Genomic DNA, 20,184 nt, shown 5'->3' with positions numbered 1-20,184 from the left:
TTATCGAGGAATGATTCGCGGCATCCCGGACCCTAGCTATTCTCGTAGGTACACGTACACGCCGACCTAGCTGTGTGTGAGTGTGTCGAGGCACAGCTGTTCGAACGAAGCTACGGCAGGCACCATGCGACCGAATAATGCAAAATGTTGCTCGAAAATGCAAGAGTCGGACCTGTTTGATGGCGAGCGCTCTAGATTTATCTTTTATCTAGCGCTTTTGACTACTGATAAACCCCATCTTTGCATTATCGAGGAATGATTCGCGGCATCCCGGACCCTTGCTATTCTCATCGGTACACGTACACGTCGACCTGGCGGTGAGTGAGTGTGCCGCACGACTCTCATTCGAGCATAGTGACTGCTGACGACGACAATGATCGGAAAGAGAATACAGCGCTCGTAGCGAATAATGCCGGAACTATATTTCAGCAAAATAATAGCTGTGGGATGGTTTTTCGGGGGCGGCAAATCCTTTGTTTAATACGTAATTATACCAGAGAGGAATGAGAGTGCTCACGCCAGGGGTTTCGGCGTTCCCACTTTCGTAACATCGCCGCTTTAGCATGGCACAGAACCGGTCAGTCTTTCCTGGAACAGAACCGGTCAGTCTTTTAGCATGGCACAGAACCGGTCAGTCTTTTAGCATAAAACTGAACGCACATTATTTTTTTAACCAGGATTAGAACGTACAGCTTAATTGTTTTATATGAAATATGTAACTAACATGTAAATCTTGTGTACAAAATCTCTAATTAATATAAATTAAGAATAATATTAATTGTAATGATACGTATTTTATTTTTGTCCAATTTTGTAGTTGCAAACTCTAAATGTAAAAAATGGAAAACCCGGAAAAATTCGAACAAATAGAGATCTCATATCGAAGTTTAAAAGCGACCAACCTGAATATTAATCTAATAATGAGCTATTGTCATCAACACTATCTTAAATTTTTTCATATATTTAGCTAGTGTTATTATTAATTTAAAAAAATTTTCTTTCATGAATAAATATTTTTTCCACCTCAGCACCATAAGATTTTTACTAGATAACTTTAAAAACACATTAGAACTATTTTTAAATAATTTTACTCGAAAACATTCTAGTTTACTCTTTATTTCACCGTTCTACTAATTTTTTATGGGCTGCATTGCAGCTCTGTTTAACACCCCTTTACAACCCAATACCATGGTACCATCCATATTCAAGGAAGAACAATTTTTTGCGACGATCATTGAAAAAATAAAAGTGTTTCCTTCGTTTCAGTCCTTTAGTGCGTTGGTGACGTAGCGCCCAGCACACCTACCTGTGTTCTGTGTCACATCTGGAGTTTTATGGTACGCTAACAATTGCTATTGACTCGCAAGGCAGACCGTACAAGCGAATGCATCCACAACTTCCAGAGACCTGCCTCCAAAACTAATTAAAGGAAGGCTAGACATGCAGTGTGTACTAAACTCCTCAAAAGAGGCGGATTCCAGTCGCTCGTGTTATAAACCTCATTCGATACTTCATCGAAAGGGTGATCTTACATATATCTGTAACAGTTCCAAGTGCATGCACTTTGTTCATGATACACTCTTTGTAATTATTAAATTCAATTAAATATTAAGTAAATCTTTCACGGTGCTAACGGCCCTCGCAGAGATGGGCATTATTTGGGATAAAAAATTATTTAAATGAAAATTTGAATAAAAGATACTTTATCTTTATTTGTTATTTGAAGGTTCGAATAAAAAAAAGCATCTTTATTGGACGAGTATCGGATAAATAATTTTATTCGTCGAGAATTTATCCGACGAATAAAGATAATTTTTTCTATTCGAAGCGGATTTATTCGAACTTCGAATAATTTTTTCATCTTTTATCTGTATCTTTTATTCGAAGGCTTCGAATAAATCTTGGAATAACTTTTGCCGAGCGCCGAGTTTCAAAGACCCAGCAACGACGGACGACATACAATGTAAGCGAATGGAGAATCCCGCACGTATGAAAGTTTAAACTTTTAGATTTTTCAATATATCCTCATGAAATTGTGACGAGCGAATGGAGGTGATTTTCCTGATGAAAATGAGGTCAAATTCGAGTGTAATCGAACAAGTTTCACTGATATGTAATGTTACGATAAGAATTACAATCTCATTAAACACAGTCCAAATGACGTCGTGTTTGAACTCATTTCGATCGGAACAAGCTGTACAACTCATTCCTCTTAAAATATTGTTCTGATTAAAAACATACAACCATAAATTGCCAATAATGTGCGATTCTCCATCCGCTTACATTGTATACCGTTTGGCAGTCGCTGGGTCTTCGACGTTCAGCGCTCGTCGGTCCTCGTCAGCCGCCGTCGCCGTTTATTCGTCGAGCTGGCAAAAGTTATCCGTAGATTTATTCGAAGCCTTCGAATAAAAGATACAGATAAAAGATGAAAAAATTATTCGAAGTTCGAATAAATCCGCTTCGAATAAAAAAAATTATCTTTATTCGTCGGATAAATTCTCGTCGAATAAAATTATTTATCTGATACTCGTCGAATAAAGATACTATTTTTATTCGAACCTTCGAATAACGAATAAAGATAAAGTATCTTTTATTCGAATCGTTATTTAAATAATTTTTTATCTAAATAATGCCCAACTCTGGCCACAGGTGCCTTTTGGAAGGACAGCCCACCTGTTATCTTAACATTCTTTTAAAGTCCTTTTTTTACAGTCGCAGAGGAAGAAACGCTCTGTATTTTGGATTTCAAGTAATTGTAGACACTTGTATGATTCTGTTATATATACTACTTTGACAAAATTAGAAAATAAAAATTATGTGGCGTGTGTAATGTCGTACAAAGCAGTTTCAGATGAATGATAATGTGTTCAGGAACTGTTACAGAAATATGTAAGATCACCCTGTCGATGAAGTATCGAATGCGGTTTATGACACGAGCGACTGGAATCCACCTCTTTTGAGGAGTTTAGTACACACTGCATGTCTAGCCTTCCTTTAATTAGTTTTGGAGGCAGGTCTCTGGAAGTTGTGGATGCATTCGTTTGTATGGTCTGGCTTGCAACTCAATAGGGATTGTTAGCGTACCATAAAACTCCAGATGTGACACAGAACACAGGTAGGTGTGCTGGGCGCTACGTCACCAACGCACTAAAGGACTGAAATGAAGGAAACACTTTTGTTTTTTCAATGATCGTCGCAAAAAATTGTTCTTCCTTGAATATGGATGGTACCATGGTATTGGGTTGTGAAGGGGTGTTAAACAGAGCTGCAATGCAGCCCATAAAAAATTAGTAGAACGGTGAAATAAAGAGTAAACTAGAATGTTTTCGAGTAAAATTATTTAAAAATAGTTCTAATGTGTTTTTAAAGTCATCTAGTAAAAATCTTATGGTGCTGAGGTGGAAAAAATATTTATTCATGAAAGAAAATTTTTTTAAATTAATAATAACAGTAGCTATATATATGAAAATATTTAAGATAGTGTTGATGACAATAGCTCATTATTAAATTAATATTCAGTTTGGTCGCTTTTAAACTTCGATATGAGATCTGTATTTGTTCGAATTTTTCCGGATTTTCCATTTTTTACAACTAAAGTTTGCAACTACAAACTTGGAAAAAAAATAAAATACGTATCATTACAATTAATATTATTCTTAATTTATATTAATTAGAGATTTTGTACACAAGATTTACATGTTAGTTACATATTTCATATACAACAATTAAGCTGTACGTTCTAATCCTGGTTAAAAAAATAATGTGCGTTCAGTTTTATGCTAAAAGACTAACCGGTTCTGTCCCAGGAAAGACTGACCGGTTCTGTGCCATGCTAAAAGACTGACCGGTTCTGTTCCAGGAAAGACTGACCGGTTCTGTGCCATGCTAAGGCTGAGCAGATGTCAGCACTATATCGGGAACGCCGAAAACCCGGGCGTGAGCACTCTCATTCCTCTCTGATTATACAATATAATAGGCGTTGCATTGACATTGTATATGTCACCGCTAGAGCGCTCGCTGTCAACATTCTCAATAAGAACCCGGTTATTTAAGAAAATGTGTCCTTATATCTACATTCTGCCGAATATTGCAAATTACGCCTAGAAAACGCAAAAGTAGGACCTGTTCGTTCGCGAGCGCTCTAGATTTATCTTTTATCTAACGCTTTTCACCCCTGAAAAGCCCCATCTTTGCATTATCGAACAATGATTTGCCGCCTCCCGAACCCTTGCAATCTTTTTCGTTCTTGCGGATCTAGCGTTGTGTGGGGCATACCATGGCACACGCACACGGCACGCACACGGCACACACACTGTCATTTGAGCTTCTCCTAGCGGCCGTTTGTAGCGTGAAGATCGCTAGGAAGCTTCTCCTTGTTCCTGTTTGGAGCGTGGCGACTCAAGGCCACGTAGGAAAACTGGTCCTTAACTTCTTAATATGACCGTTGCTTTACAAATCGTAATGCAGAAAGACTAATAGCACACGTAACAAAGTGCCCATATTTATACATTCTTAAGGACGAAAAGTTGATCCCCGTAAAACCATATATTGTCGGTAACGTAGTCACTCTACTTTTGGCAGCCCGGGCCCTTAAGATCCATCCACTACCAATCACCATCAAGCAGCAACCGGAAGACGAGTCATCCGAGGAATCAACGCCTAGCCAGAAGATTCTAATTTTCCTATTGGCTAAGGAAGGGAGACGAGAAGGAAGAAGCTGGGAAAGGATTTGAAACTCCAGGATGAAACAGAACTCATTGTAGAACCGAGGGAGTTACATCTCAAAGAACTACCAATAAAATCTATAACAGTTTTCGCCATTTACTCTGTGTATTAAGTTTATTTGTTAACTTCCACGAGCAGAGCGCTTCAGCGCTCCACGGGCACTCGAACCCACAACCAAAGTCCCTATTCCACCACACTGCGACGCAATATTAGGATGTAGCGTGGCCAGTTGATTTTCCAAAAATTTTTAATATATCCCACCGCTGTCACCAAAATTTTGCTATGTTGCGTCGCAGTGTGGTGGAATAGGGACTTTTGTTGTGGGTTCGAGTTCCCGTGGAGCGCTGAAGCGCTCTGCTCGTGGAAGTTAACAAATAAACTTAATACACAGAGTAAATGGCGAAAACTGTTATAGATTTTATTGGTAGTTCTTTTGAGATGTAACTTCCTCAGTTCTACAATGAGTTCTGTTTCATCCTGGAGTTTCAAATCCTTTCCCAGCTTCTTTCTTCTCGTCACCCTTCCTTAGCCAATAGGAAAATTAGATTCTTCTGGCTAGGCGTTGATTCGTCGGATGACTCGTCTTCCGGTTGCTGCTTGATGGTGATTGGTAGTGGATGGATCTTAATAGCGCACGCACGAGAGTGGGGTACGCACGAGGGCGAAGGCCCGCCAAAACGAGGGACGTGGGACCATGTGGGACCGAACAAGAGAGAGGTCCGAAGGAGTTCCAAGAGGTCCTTGACTGAGAATTTATGACCTCTTGTCCTTAACTGATTCCAGACTTCGACTATCCCTAATTTATGTAGAATTGGAGAAGCTACTCTAAGAGGCTGCGTGACTTTCTCTAAATTCCGCAATTAGTCTCGCCGACTCGAATTTCGTCAAGGATCTCTATGGAACCCTCCCGGTCTTTCTTTACCTACTCTAAACTATCGCGCCCAAATAAAATACATATGTATGAAATACGCGATTACGTCTTACATTTAAATTCGCCTCTCCGCGCCATTAATCGATACTATGTATATCTAACTATGTTCATGTGGTCAACTGGGCACGCTACTCTAATATAATGCGTTGGCACCCCTGGTGCCAACTACACCGCCTAGCGGATGCACTAGGGAGTTACAGATGATCCCTACACTGCTAATAAAATGTGTAATGCATTTCTTGAAAACTGGTGCATGCACCTAAAAATTATGCTCGGTTCTCAGCGTATAGTTCACCTTTTAGTAGTTACTATTTTATGGTCTAATGAAGAGTTGTTTTAAATGATTTTTAGGGGTTATTCAAATGTCAATTGATAAGTAAAGATGTTTGCAATACTTCGTAATTCAAATAGAATAAAAATATCATTCATTTGTAATTTCCATGCTGCAGTGAGTTACTTATTTCTTTCTATATATTCATTAGTGATTAAAAGTGTCGAAATGATAATTGTTTTGTTTCTTGTAATTCTTAAATTGTACATTACATACTTTGTTTTAAGACGAAAGTATTAAATCTTTATGTTTCTTGGTCCATATTACATAACATGTACATACATACATTTTGTATAATGTATACATAACATTGTGAATAATGAAATTTTCAGAATATATATAAGTGACCCAAATTTATATAATGTTCTATATAGGTCCAGAAATTTTTCAAAATTACTCTTACATGTCATCTAGTAAACGTATTCTTCTAACTTGTCAAAAAAATTTCAAGTCAGTTGGTATAACTTTAATAAAGTTATTCTTTTTCCAAGATGAACATTAGTAGGAGTCACAGTATATATTCATATACATATATGTATGACATATCCCATAAATAGTTAATGTATTCCTAAATGTTAAAACAGTGAAGTACATATTATCTTTAAAATAACATCTTTTCTTTCCCATACAGAGTATACAATTCATAAAAGAAAAAACATTTTTTAAAAAATTAGAAGATGGTCCCAAGTTAGGGGACTTCATTGATGGAACTTTCAAAGAGTATGATGGACAATTAAAATTAGAAAAAGGAGATAGTTCTCGCTTAAGATTACCGCCTTGGCTGAAAACAGAAATACCAATGGGTTCAAGTTATAATAGGATAAAGTCACAATTAAGGAAATTAAAATTAAGTACAGTATGCGAAGAAGCACGATGTCCTAACATAGGAGAATGTTGGGGAAGTGACAAGCATGGTACCGCAACTGCTACTATTATGGTTTGTACAATCATATCCATATATTTCATTACTTCATATGTTCCCTATTTTTACTTATAGTCAAACTGTTAACTATCAATAAGTAATTATAATCTTTATATGATATAGTTATTTGCCATTTAAGATTTATTTAAGATCGAAGTTATAAGAAGTAATTCTTACTTTGTTATTAGGTAATTTTGTAATTTATAATTTTATTTTTAATGAGATTCACCCATTTATTGGATCACAATGACGTTAAAAAATTGATTCATGATTTAAATTAACATGATTCATGTTATTATGGGTATATAATAGTGGACAACAATTTAATATAGTTAATGGGCGATACATGTACTCGTGGTTGTCGTTTCTGTTCTGTAAAAACATCTCGCACACCATTGCCATTAGATCCAGAAGAACCAGTAAATACAGCAACTGCAATAACAGAATGGGGTTTGGACTACATTGTACTCACATCCGTCGATAGAGATGGTTAGTTAATATTGTTCACAATTCTCATGAGAATGTAAATCGTATCTATAAAAATGGCAGTAACTTGAAATTTTATATTTTGTAGATTTAAATGATGGTGGAGCAAATCATATTGCAGAAACAGTAAAAGAACTTAAAAAGAGGTATATAATCTATTTAAATAAATATTTTCTTGTAAATATTGTTTAGAAGGTAACAAATATTTACAATGAATTTTATACATTCTTATAGGAGCAGTATTTTAGTGGAATGTTTGGTACCAGATTTTAAAGGAAACGAAAATTGTATTGCAACAATTGTTCATTCTAATCTTGATGTTTTTGCTCATAACATTGAAACTGTTGAACGTTTAACTCCATTCGTTCGAGATAGACGAGCTCAGTACAGGTATTTCGAATTAATAGTTCTAAACAAATATATGATTTCCAAAAAAATTTGTACAAACTTATATTTATGCATTACACAGACAGTCACTACATGTGTTGAAAACAGCAAAAAATCTAAATCCAAGATTAATTACAAAATCATCCATAATGTTGGGATTAGGTGAAACTGATGAAGAAATTGAACAAACCATGAAAGACTTAAGAGATGTTGGTGTGGGTGCATTAACTCTTGGACAATACATGCAGCCTACAAAAAGACATTTAAAAGTTATCGAGTATGTCACACCAGAGAAGTTTAAAAAATGGGAAAATGTAGGAAATGAAATGGGATTTTTGTATACTGCAAGTGGTCCATTAGTACGATCATCTTATAGAGCTGGAGAATTTTACTTAACGAACATTTTAAAGAAACAAAGAGACAAAAAAACTGAAAAGCAATGAAGGCACTATTCTGTTACGATTACAGTTATAAGCATAGATTTCTATTTGTGAATAACTACTGTAACTACTGTAATTGTAAATTTTGTTAAAATGTGAAGAAAGTGTGTACAAACAGTTGCACTAAGTAGAAAACTAATGCTGTAAGAATCATTTAACCAAATTTTCTTGACCCAGTAATAATTTCTATTGTATTAAAAGTGATAGCGACAATAGTAAAGATACAAATTTTAAACACAAAATGCGTATTCTTTTGCCATGTATACATAAAATATATTACAATATTTTTAATCTGTGTCCATTGCAACTGCAACTTGTGGATCTCGTGGGCCTTCATCAGATGGTGGTGGTTGTGGAGGTCTTGAATCTTGTTCTGTATCAGGATCTGTAGGTCTTCCACGTTTGTCATCCTCAATTTGGGATAAGTAAGTAGAGGTTATTTCTTCATCAAATACTGTAAAATCTGTATTCTTTCCTACTACAGCAATAGAAACGTTCTGCAAAAAATTGAATTGAACTTATATAAATTTGAATTGAATTTTAATTGAAATTTGAATAAATTTGAATTGAATTTTGAATTTATATATAAAACTTGAATCATTTTACCTTAACTGATAAATCAACCTCATTGGGTAGTGTATCTCTTAAAGCACGGAGACCATGCTTTACAAGTTCATCAAGATTGCATGACATGAATTCGTTCAGATGCTTCTCTAAATATGTTCGCGCACTTTGGGAACGTGCTCCAATAGCCATTGCTTTGCAGTCAAAGAAATTTGATGAAGGACAAGTTTGGTAAATATGCGGTCCTTGATCCTGTGAAAACATTAATACCATTATGCCACTTATTATTTCTTCAATTTCTATTTTGCTTTTTATTATAAAATAGAATACATTTCATGCTATCACTACAGGTATAAGAGAACCCGAAAATGTCGGAAAATATATCGGAATTCCCGAGAATTTTCGAAAACCCGAATATGTTCGGGAATCCAGATATATTCGAGAACCCGTTCCGATCCCGAATAAAATTCTTGACCCGACACTTTCAGGTTCTCCTACACCTCGAGTTATCACTCCACATTTATATTTATTTTTTTGTTAACGAATCAAATTTAAGATGTTTTGAAGAAGTAATGAATAGAATAGATGTTTTATGAATAACTTACATCATATCCGGCTATTAATAAACCAACGCCATATGGTCTTCTATCATATCTTTGAGTACAAGTTTGCAATTTATTTCCTAGTGACGCCATTAAACGACTTACAGGTAATACATCATCATGAGAATATTTGTAATTTAAGCATTCAGTTCGCATGTATCGACTGCATATATATGAAAATAAATTAATAATATCAATATGACTAAAGTTTATAAACAATATTAAACCTCGGATACCAGAGAGTTTGTGCATGGGAGCAGCAGAACCAGGTATATATTGCCCAAGCTAACTACTATTAACCTTCCATCACTGGCGCGCAAACTCATACTCCGCAGAGAACTTGTTTTTGATTTGCAGAGAGCAGAAGAACTTTTCGGCTCTGTCCTTCTCGGCATGCTTCGAGGGAGGTGTAAGTATTATCAGTATCAAATTAGCAGTGTGTACGTGTGTTTTTGTGGCTGCTGCAATAGATTGCGGAGTGCGAGTCTGCAGCCAGTAATGGTACACAAAAAATGAGTGCCAGTAACAGAAGGTTAAGAACATGGCACAAAGATAGCTCGGACAATGACTACACACATGTGCATTTACATCGGTGCATGTTAGCCACACGCACACACAACGAATTACCTGATGCTAAACTCACACGCATAGCTATAGCTCTCTTACATGTGCAAATATTGCTAGGTTCTGCTGGCCAAAAGTTAAATACATTAATATAAAGTACATTGAAAATAAACTTGGAAGGTATATATTACCTTAACATTCTAGCATCGGCAGTTAAACCTGAAATAGATATTCCCATGTGTTTGTCTATAGGAATAATTTTCTTTTGATGCGCTGAAAGTTCTGAAGAAGCTCGTTTTAATGCGATGAGAACAGTATGCGTTTTATTTTTAAGCCCAACAGTGGCCGATCCGAGTTTCACAGCCTCCATTGCATATTCTACTTGATGTAAACGTCCCTGCGGACTCCATACCGTTACGTCGCTATCGTATTGGTTACGGAACTGAAAATTGATTACAAATATTCTACATTACAATGAAGATTATAACACAACATTAATGTCACAAATTACTTTTATATAATAAGTTCATTTCTTAATCAAATGAATATTAAATGTACAACAATGCGAGAAATATATATGTATATTATTATATAAATTTTAATAAAAAATTTGAAACTGCAACTTTAAACAGATCTTTAACGGTATACTTGGCTTTAGAAAGATATTTTTTATTCAATAGTTTGCATTATTTAGAATTATATATAGCTTGATTAAGCTATAACAAAATATATAAAACAAATACCATTATTTATTAATGCACGGCTAACAAACAATACAAAACTGCAAAATAACTTTACACTTTACGATGAATTTTCAGAAAACAACTGTCATGCACCGTGATAAATGATTGAGCAAGTAATAGATGGGAAACTCTGTGATAGTAAAATGTAATCTTGTGGCTGCAATTTTAAACAAATAAAATATACTTGGTGCCACGTAAGAAGGAACCTGGCGAAGGACGAATTTAAGACTTTACTGCGCATAGGACATCAACGGAACTCGTTCATTGGTTAATCCCCTACTCGCGCACCTCTTTTGCGTCGAAACGTTAATTGTTGATAAAACCGTGTGTTCGTAGTGTTCAGAGAGATATGGTTTGAGGGAATAAAACGAGACAAATTACAAATTACTTGTCTCCCGGTATATGAATATTCATGACGCAGTGGGTGATCGAGTGGGGTAGCTGAGACTTTGCAACAAGGCTAACCCACAACGACATGCGCGAAATAAGTTCCTTCTTACGTGGCCCCAAATATAGAATCTTATTGGACAAATTGTATACCATTAATTATTATTATTACAGCATTAATTTAGAAAAATTATTAAATGAAATAAATATATGTTACTTAGTTCGTATTATTTTAATATTTTCTCGTTAAAAATATATTAATTAAAGGTTCTAATTCAACTTTTTAAAATTTGAAACCACAATTACTTTGTTATACAACAGCATTTAATTTATTAATGCAATTGTATTTCTCAGCGAAAACTGTGCTATTGGTTTATTGCAATAGTAAAAGATAGATATGACAATAATAAATGTCGATAATAATCGATTTTCGTATATTATACTTAGGTTACCATTCTCAACTTCTCTTTTTCATCGACGTGAGTGGCCGAGCCTGCTTCTTGTACGTTTGACAATATTTATAAGGAAATTTTTAAGTATTTAGACAGTATTAATATTGTGACTGTGTTTACGTATAGAAAAAGTTTACAAATATTATTTTAAATATATATAATTTACTATTTTGGGTAATTAAAGATTATCATTTTGTTGAAGGATTTGCCCAAACACGCTTGCACGTGCCAATACATTTTCGTATTTCGTAATATAAAATTTATTTTAAATTCTAATAAAACAATGTGTTTATTTATCAAATTCACCCAAGCTTAATATTTCTATATTCAAGTATGAAATCGTAGAGAAAAATAAGATATTAAAATTTCCATAACCTAATACCGTCAACAGTAGTATTTGAAAAATATTTCTATAAGATACCATCCACTTTCTATATGTTACAGATAGAAGTACAACAATGACGAATTCAAAGGGTTATCGTCGTGGAACCAGAGATTTATTCTCTCGAAAGTTCCGTAAACATGGAACAATCCCGCTGTCCACGTATATGAAAGTATATAAAGTTGGCGACATTGTTGATATTAAAGGCAATGGGGCGGTCCAAAAGGGAATGCCCTACAAAGTTTATCATGGAAAAACTGGCCGTGTATTTAACGTAACTCCTCATGCTCTTGGTGTCATTGTGAACAAAAGAGTACGTGGACGCATCATAGCCAAGAGGATCAATGTCCGTATTGAACATTTGACTCATTCGAAATGTAGAGAAGACTTCCTGAAACGTGTAAAGGAGAACGAAAGGCTCAGGAAGGAAGCGAAAAAGAACAATATCAAAGTTCAACTCAAACGACAACCTGCTGAACCAACGAAAGCACACATTGTATCAGGACGTGAAGAACCTGTTCTGCTAGCTCCTATTCCATATGAATTTATTGCTTAAAACATAAATAAACATGTTTTGACAAAATTGGTGTTTTTTTTTCATGATAAATGTCCATTTATTTTCAAGAGGAAATACTTTATCTTTAATTTTTAACTTTTATCAATCACGAAAGAATTTATTTATATTTACAGGTAGCATATTAAATTTTGATAACAATGATTTTATTTTCAGTCACTCTTACATACATATAGAATCTGTTAGCACTTCCAACATTTCTAAGTTACTAGAGAATTGTTCTAAAAATAAAACAAATGATTTTTACGAAGATAGACTAGTTTCTTGATAAAATTAAAATAAATAATCCTTACATAAACTGTAATCGATTTGTTTTTTTTTTAACAAAGAGTGTTCATTTTCATCAAGGCAATTACATCATTGAATAACCATGAAGCTAATGAATTTCTCTATATTTTATGAAAAAAATATAATTAAACCTATATTGTATATACTTTACTTTTATAAATAATCTAACATACAACATTCCTAATCTTATATACTGTAATTTGATAAAATATGAAATTACTATATAGGATTTGTTTAATTTACTATATTTTTATATAAAACTCTAACTGCAATCTTTCGACTGGTAGAATAGGATGTAACCAGTTTCAGAACTCTTCTGAATATCTGATGTAAGTCCATAAAAGTCTTCTATGGTAGATGCATCAATTTTCTAGAATAAAAAAAGTGAATATGTATAAATATTTTTACAGAGCTTGTATATACAGAGTGTTCGACTACAGGTGGGAGGAAATTTAAGGGGTGGTTCTCCATGACAATATAAAACGAAAATGAAGAATTAAAGAATGCAAAACGTCCGTACTACGGCTCCTTCGAAAAATGAGTTGAACTGTTTTGAGTTCAACCCATTTTTCGGAGGAGTCGTAGTACGGAATTTTTTACCCCAAAAAATTGCCATTTCGGTTTCATTTTTTAGTTATTAACAATTAAAAATCCGCTTATCCGGCAACTCGAGCAACAGAGGTGTACGTTGCGTACGTCATAGTATCAAGTGACAGATACATCCTTACGTTGGTTCTCGTTTGGGGCCCCAGCTAGATGAAAATGCTTTGTGGATTTACAAATTAACCGTTGAATGACATTGAACCTACCTACTCGTTAAAATCCACAAGGGCATTTCTATGATCCGTCCTACGAAGCTATCGAGAAGAAGGGCTCAATGTTCTTTCACTATTCGTGATCACTATAAAATTGTTTCCTTATATCCACTGGGTCCATAAATGTTAAACGATATCCTCAAAAGTGCAAGTATTCACAAAAATCAACATATGCAATATACGTATCGGGATCACGCACAACTAATTCGCGTTTAATGCACGCAAATTTGGTTTTCGCACACAGAAAATGAAATATTAAAAAAAATAAGAAGAAATGTTACTTTTAGCTAAAACTACTAAAACTATTGATAATTAAAATAAAACGAAAGTAATACGTAACGGAAAAATTTTATTCACTCTATGACGCACATGAGATATTTGGTGGTGACAGCTAGAATGAGAGAGAAACAAGGTATTCGTTAAAATGGGACGCACAATGTATTGGTATAGCAACACGCGATGTTTGGGCAGGAGTTTGCCGTAGATCCGCATTTGTTTTATCGATCAGGTATTGACCTCATCGCCAGTCTTGAATCAATGTTGCGACTCCTCTGACAATTCCTCTTGCACAAACACATTTTTTTTAAACTTTACACCAAGGTGTTTTTTACGTGGGTATACTGAAATACTACACATTAATTTCACTGACATTTCATTTTCTGTGTGCGAAAGTCAAATTTACGTGCATCAAATGCGAATTAGTTGTGCACGATCCCGGTACGCATATTGCGCATGTGGATTTTTGTGGATACTTGCACTTTTGAGTATTTCGTTCAACATTTATGGACCCAATGGATATAAGGAAACAATTTTATAGTAATCACGAATAAATTACTTTTGTGAGCCTGATTGGAAAATGAAAGAGCATTGACCCCTTCTTCTCGATAATTTCACAGGACGTTCGTAGAAATTCTCCTGTGGATTTTAAAGAGTAGGCAGGTACAATGTCATCCAATGGTTAATTTGTGAATCCACAAAGCACTTTCACCTCGCTGGGACCCCAAATGAGAACCAAGGTAAGGATGTATCTGTACTTGATATGTGACTGTCGTGCACTTGTACGACGTAGACAATGTACAACTCTGTTACTCGGGTTGCCAGGTTTACCATTTTAGGCACATTTTTAATTGCTAATAACTAAAAAATGAAACCGAAATCGCAATTTTTTTATTCTTCATTTTCGTCTTATATTGTCGTCGAAAATCACCCCTTGAATTTACTCCCACCTGTAGTCGAACACTCTGTAGAATGTTCAACTACATATGACTAATCTTTTAGCGTTGTTTTACAGGTCAAAATAATGCGAAAAACAAGAGTAACAAAATTGCCGTGGAGGCTCCATTTTTACGTTATCAACTATTAAATATATCTTTTAATTCCACCTATTGGCAGGAATTTAATCTAAAAAGATGTTCACATATAGTCGAATGCTCCGTATAATTTAATATAAAGTCATTTAAAGCTTACATCGACCATATCATCATCAAAGAGCAGCCAAAATCCGTGACTTTTAACTATTGAAATATAGTGTCCCCGATTAGGCCCACTTCCACAATGTATCACAACTGCGACCAAATCATATAATCGATCTGGGTTCACTGCATCGTCACTCTATACACACAGAATAGAGAATTAATTATTATGAAAGTAATGATGTCACAAGTAATTAAAAAATGCTTACAGTATTAAAGAGTCGAAGCTCCAGAGGAAAAACTACCCTGTGAGAAACTTTGATGTGACGATTGTATTGTTCCACGTATTTGAATCTTTTCAAATGCAATGCCAATATCATTGGTAATTTTTTCACTCTCATTCGTTTCTGGAATACAGTGTCTTACCAAGTATTAATCCAAACAGAATTATAAATTACATATTCCTTAAGAAATACCTGTGCTTCTTGATAACTGCTACAGTGATCACACTTAAATTTATTATCGCTACAAAGAGTCTCAGTATTAGAGAAACATCTGAGGCAGTGCGTGATTGAAGTATTTTGATCTACATCGACTTGTAGATCAAAAAAATCCTCATCTTTGCTTGATACAGTCTCACAATTAAGGCAGCGTGTTTCCGATGTCAGGATTCCTTGAAATATTTCATGAACCCATGTTGGTTCTGAAGGTGAACCAGCATCCCCTGCTCCACACTTCCCACCAGGTGGCTTACTTTGACTTCTCTCTGCTAAGATTGAAATGAAATTATTTTCAATGCAATATATAGGTATACGCATGTATTGAATTTTTAACTTTACTTTTCATTGTAATAATGGTCTTCATTTCTTTGTAATTAAAACTATATGATATTATTGAAATCTAGTAATCATTGGTTGGAGTTCAATAAAATATTTTTTATTTATATTTACGAAATATACCTACCCAAAATGATTTCATTTATGTGATTTATCAAGAAATTTAGGAATTCATGTGCATCCTGTTGCATATAGTTATCAAATTCCTCTGTAACAAAATATATATATATATATATATATATATATATATATATTTATAATATACAAATACATGTTAAAATTTGTGTAAGACTTTATAAAAACGGAAAGATACATATATTACACTGACCTTTTTCTTTCCTTAGCCTGGCAATAAACTTTTTGGGAGCTATAGATCCGACCTTCTTCTTTTGTGTTGCAATACTGTAAAACAAATCTGCCAAACATGTTAATAATGTTTCCTTCGTTCGCTTATTTCTAGCTTTATATTCTAGAACTTTTTCTCTGAATGGCCGGCAAAAATATAAAGCTTGTAATACAGAATTACTATAACAGGTATTTCCAAACTGCAAAGAATATTTGAAAATTAAATACTGCACTAATATTTCATATTTATTTTGGTCTAAATCATAAAATGTACATTTTGTACTTACATTAACTAAGCCAAAATAATGCTCATTAGGTGGAAATTGATCAGAGCCTATATCTCTCTCTAGTTGTGATATATTTGCACCCTACACAAATACAATGGTAAAATAAATTAACAATTGTTGTACTTAATATATTTAAGAAAACGAGTTCAATACTTATGTTGAAATAGACATGTGTATAATTAATAGAAAAATTGATAACATATATTGATACTGTTTATACTTAGAGTTTATACAGAATTTCAACAACAATAAACACTTAATATAAGCAGATAAAAAATGTACAACAATTAGGCATTGTTTCTGACTACAGTACGCCATTTATTGAATAATAGAATAAACAAAGATTAAAAAAGGAGGGGTAAAATCAGAAATATGCACCACATTATCACTAATGTTTTATAGTAATATGAGATCCATTAAAAAGAATGATATTTAATAGCCTTACCATTTTATGATTTTATAGCTGTAACTGACCATTGACAAGCATGTAGTATAAAGTTTAGTAACAACAAAACCTCCATGGTATCTTGACTTACGATTTATTGGTTAAAGTATTATCATTGTACAATTGTATGTAATTACAACGGCAACAACGAGAGCAATTATTGGATAAGCTTAATTTTGCACAATTTTTGTCACGAAACAATAATCACGTGTGTTATTTAATGCATATTTATTACCATTTACTTAAAGTCGGAATCTGTCTCTCGATTACATTATGATTAGTTTTTGCGAAGTGACCAGAAGTACCGTGAACTCAAACGCATTGAAAGTAGTATCGATGTCAATCGCGAAATGTGGTTTTACAACGAAAGATGTCTCTGGACAAAAAAATTTGCGTAAAATTTCCGAATACATAACGCTAAAAGCAATTGAACAATAAAACAAAGAAAGCCCTTTATTGCATTTAGTATGTTATATACAAAATTTACTACAAAAAATTCATAAAATATAAAAAGATTAATACAGTTGTAGAATTTACGAGAACTAACAATATTATTCAAAATTCTATATCTATATGTATGTAGAAGATAACATTGAAATGTATTTAACGATCTGTTAATTATATTTTATAATTTCAAATTTCTCAAGGTAAACACATTTCAATTTGATGTGTTTAAGAACACAGTTTGTTTCTCTAACCTTTTTCTCGCCGGCCAATTTTGTTGGAATACGTAGAAGCCGGAGTTAAAATGTAAAAACGTGATAAGTTATTGTTATACAAGCAACATTAGAAGCTTTTTTACGAGATTTATCAATAAAGGCTATAGCCGGTTTTGGGGGTCAAATCTGCCCAGGAAGGGATTTTATTCCAATTTGCGCCATTCGATAGCCTACCAAAAAAGATACCTTTCAACCAAGTTTTAGCCCTATAGCTCATCTGTGAGGGTAGTTATAGAGGAAAAACGAAAATCCAGTTTTTGGTCCATTTTCCCCATTTAATGACAATTTAAAATTCTGAAAAAAATCTGACACATTTCTGATACCAAACCGCATACTTTGAATCGTTTTCAGATTTTTCCGTTGCAAACTCTGGCTGTAAAAATCGAAAAACACGAAAAAAATCGAAAAAATGCAGATTTCATATGGAAATCGAAGAGACACTAGAACAGAATTAATTTAGCAATGAGATATTGTCCTAAGTATTATGCTCAATTTTTTTCAAATTCCTGCGATTGGTGCGTCATAGTAGGAAAAAATAAAAACCACTTTTTTCGGCGTTTTTTCGGCGATTTAAAAAAATGTTAAGTCGATAAGTAATAATACAGCCCGTAGATGACTAAAGGCCGAAAGTACTCCAAAAATATTTTTCCGGAAAATTATTAAAAAATAGTTTAAACATAGTTAAAAAATGTTTTTACAACAGCGTAACAACAATCATACGGTTAGAAATCGAAGAAACATCTGATTAAAGAAAAAAACAATTGGACCGGGGCGGGATTCGAACCTGGTCCAAAAAGTCTTCAGCGGTTCCGCAGTCGGAGACCATAGCTACTGCACCAACCGGCGCCGTTGAAAATACCTTCGAAATATTGGGATATATCCTGCGCAGTATAATTGTCGTTTTTTGTATTACGCAATTTTTAAAGTCTGGACGATGTTTCTCTGAACTTAGGGATGTTTAATATTACATAATATATTTTTACGATAATTATAACTTAGTTTTTCACGGAAAAAACGCCGAAAAAAGTGGTTTTTATTTTTTCCTACTATGACGCACCAATCGCAGGAATTTGAAAAAAATTGAGCATAATACTTAGGACAATATCTCATTGCTAAATTAATTCTGTTCTAGTGTCTCTTCGATTTCCATATGAAATCTGCATTTTTTCGATTTTTTTCGTGTTTTTCGATTTTTACAGCCAGAGTTTGCAACGGAAAAATCTGAAAACGATTCAAAGTATGCGGTTTGGTATCAGAAATGTGTCAGATTTTTTTCAGAATTTTAAATTGTCATTAAATGGGGAAAATGGGCCAAAAACTGGATTTTCGTTTTTCCTCTATAACTACCCTCACAGATGAGCTATAGGGCTAAAACTTGGTTGAAAGGTATCTTTTTTGGTAGGCTATCGAATGGCGCAAATTGGAATAAAATCCCTTCCAGGGCAGATTTGACCCCCAAAACCGGCTATAGCCTTTAACAAATATCATTAAATAGTGTGTGAATGTTACAGGGATAGTCATAAACAAACTATTGTAAACATTGTAGAGATGTGCACTATCGACTAAATGCAACTATCGACTACTTAATATTAGTCGTGACATATTATCAACCATTTAGTCGATAGTTTTCTATTACTGCCTGGTTGTTAACTTTTATTTAGTTATTTAGTATTGTTAGGTTCCTAAAATTTAAGATATTTCATATTATTTTATATTTTACATTTTTCATAGTAGAGATTAGTAATACAATTAAATTAAGGTAAAAATTCCAAAGTTAATTAATCTAACGTAAAGTAACTTTTCCCTTTACGACAATGTTCTCCTCGCGGCGGTGGCCCCGGCGCGCATCCCCTCCCTAGTTCCGCACACCGTACACGAGATTTGCAAGGGTACGGGAGTCCCGCTCTCATTTCTTAATAATGCAAAGATAATACTGTTTTGTAGTCAAAAGCGTTAGATAAAGGTTCAATCTAGGCGGCAAAGGTCCTCAGAAGTCCTACTTTTGCGTTTTTTGCCGTAATTTGCAATATCAGCAGCATGCTGATTTCGTGTGTTGTCGAGTGACATTATCGTAAATATCGAGAGATTTAGAGCTCGTATGGAGTTCGCAGGACCTTTCCCGCCTAGCGGGAACATATAGGATCTCAATGCAACGCCAATCACGTTGTATGCTTACGTATTAATCAAATGATTGCGGGAACCCACAAACATTGCATCATTGAGGAAAATTTGACATTTTATCAAAATATAGTTTCGGCATTTTTCGTTACGAGCGCTGTACTCTGTTCCCGATCTCTCTCATCGTCAGCAGTTACTGTATCGGTAAAACAGAGGCCTATAGGAGCATGCGCGGCGCGACAGCGTGGATGGCGCTGTCGTAGCTTCATTCGAATAGCCGTGCCGCGGCACACTCACACACCGCCTGGTCGGCGTGTACGTGTGCCTACGCGGATCGCAAGGGTCCGGGATGCCTGGAAATATTTCCCAATAATGCAGAGGCGGGACTTTTCCATAGTGAAAAGAGCTAGATAGAAGTTCAATCTA

The 20,184-nt window shown here is 34.5% G+C and overlaps 4 protein-coding genes across 8 annotated transcripts; 2 read left to right on the top strand and 2 right to left on the bottom strand.

Moving 5' to 3' along the window:
• Positions 1 to 5,924: 5,924 nt before the first annotated feature.
• Las (lipoyl synthase, mitochondrial) lies at positions 5,925 to 8,234 on the top strand. 2 transcript variants are annotated; one of them, XM_076789306.1, is made up of 6 exons: positions 5,925 to 6,035; positions 6,622 to 6,927; positions 7,245 to 7,401; positions 7,487 to 7,544; positions 7,633 to 7,788; positions 7,868 to 8,234. In XM_076789306.1, exons 2-6 carry the CDS (start codon positions 6,790 to 6,792, stop codon positions 8,226 to 8,228), a joined length of 870 nt encoding a protein of 289 aa, XP_076645421.1. In that variant the 5' UTR covers positions 5,925 to 6,035; positions 6,622 to 6,789; the 3' UTR covers positions 8,229 to 8,234. The 2 variants fall into 2 exon arrangements, with proteins under 2 accessions (XP_076645421.1, XP_076645420.1); XM_076789305.1 differs by having other exon boundaries at positions 5,931 to 6,107.
• A 219-nt stretch (positions 8,235 to 8,453) lies between these two features.
• Prosalpha6 (Proteasome alpha6 subunit) lies at positions 8,454 to 10,850 on the bottom strand. Its single transcript, XM_076789307.1, has 5 exons — positions 10,699 to 10,850; positions 10,147 to 10,397; positions 9,395 to 9,554; positions 8,832 to 9,041; positions 8,454 to 8,722 (listed from the first exon to the last, which is right to left on the bottom strand). Exons 1-5 carry the CDS (start codon positions 10,699 to 10,701, stop codon positions 8,513 to 8,515), a joined length of 834 nt encoding a protein of 277 aa, XP_076645422.1. The 5' UTR covers positions 10,702 to 10,850; the 3' UTR covers positions 8,454 to 8,512.
• A 604-nt stretch (positions 10,851 to 11,454) lies between these two features.
• Positions 11,455 to 12,502, top strand: Rpl21 (ribosomal protein L21). 2 transcript variants are annotated; one of them, XM_076789253.1, is made up of 2 exons: positions 11,455 to 11,587; positions 11,982 to 12,502. In XM_076789253.1, the coding sequence occupies exon 2, from the start codon at positions 11,996 to 11,998 to the stop codon at positions 12,473 to 12,475; it is 480 nt and encodes a 159-aa protein (XP_076645368.1). In that variant the 5' UTR covers positions 11,455 to 11,587; positions 11,982 to 11,995; the 3' UTR covers positions 12,476 to 12,502. The 2 variants fall into 2 exon arrangements, with proteins under 2 accessions (XP_076645368.1, XP_076645370.1); XM_076789255.1 differs by lacking the exon at positions 11,455 to 11,587 and adding an exon at positions 11,694 to 11,711.
• A 299-nt stretch (positions 12,503 to 12,801) lies between these two features.
• Positions 12,802 to 17,258, bottom strand: Usp12-46 (Ubiquitin-specific protease 12/46). Of its 3 annotated transcripts, none has more exons than XM_076789303.1 (8): positions 16,922 to 17,258; positions 16,477 to 16,557; positions 16,173 to 16,389; positions 15,972 to 16,052; positions 15,485 to 15,774; positions 15,278 to 15,415; positions 15,064 to 15,207; positions 12,802 to 13,151 (listed from the first exon to the last, which is right to left on the bottom strand). In XM_076789303.1, the coding sequence occupies exons 1-8, from the start codon at positions 16,922 to 16,924 to the stop codon at positions 13,044 to 13,046; spliced, it is 1,062 nt and encodes a 353-aa protein (XP_076645418.1). In that variant the 5' UTR covers positions 16,925 to 17,258; the 3' UTR covers positions 12,802 to 13,043. The 3 variants fall into 3 exon arrangements, with proteins under 3 accessions (XP_076645418.1, XP_076645417.1, XP_076645419.1); XM_076789302.1 differs by having other exon boundaries at positions 15,485 to 15,777; positions 16,922 to 17,256; XM_076789304.1 differs by lacking the exon at positions 12,802 to 13,151 and adding an exon at positions 13,929 to 14,997 and having other exon boundaries at positions 15,485 to 15,777; positions 16,922 to 17,257.
• Positions 17,259 to 20,184: the final 2,926 nt, after the last annotated feature.

Source organism: Halictus rubicundus, chromosome 6 (assembly GCF_050948215.1).
Source record: "Halictus rubicundus isolate RS-2024b chromosome 6, iyHalRubi1_principal, whole genome shotgun sequence".
Lineage (NCBI taxonomy): Eukaryota > Metazoa > Arthropoda > Insecta > Hymenoptera > Halictidae > Halictus > Halictus rubicundus.
Note: the sequence above shows the minus strand (reverse complement) of the source record. Positions and strands in the feature narration are given on the sequence as shown.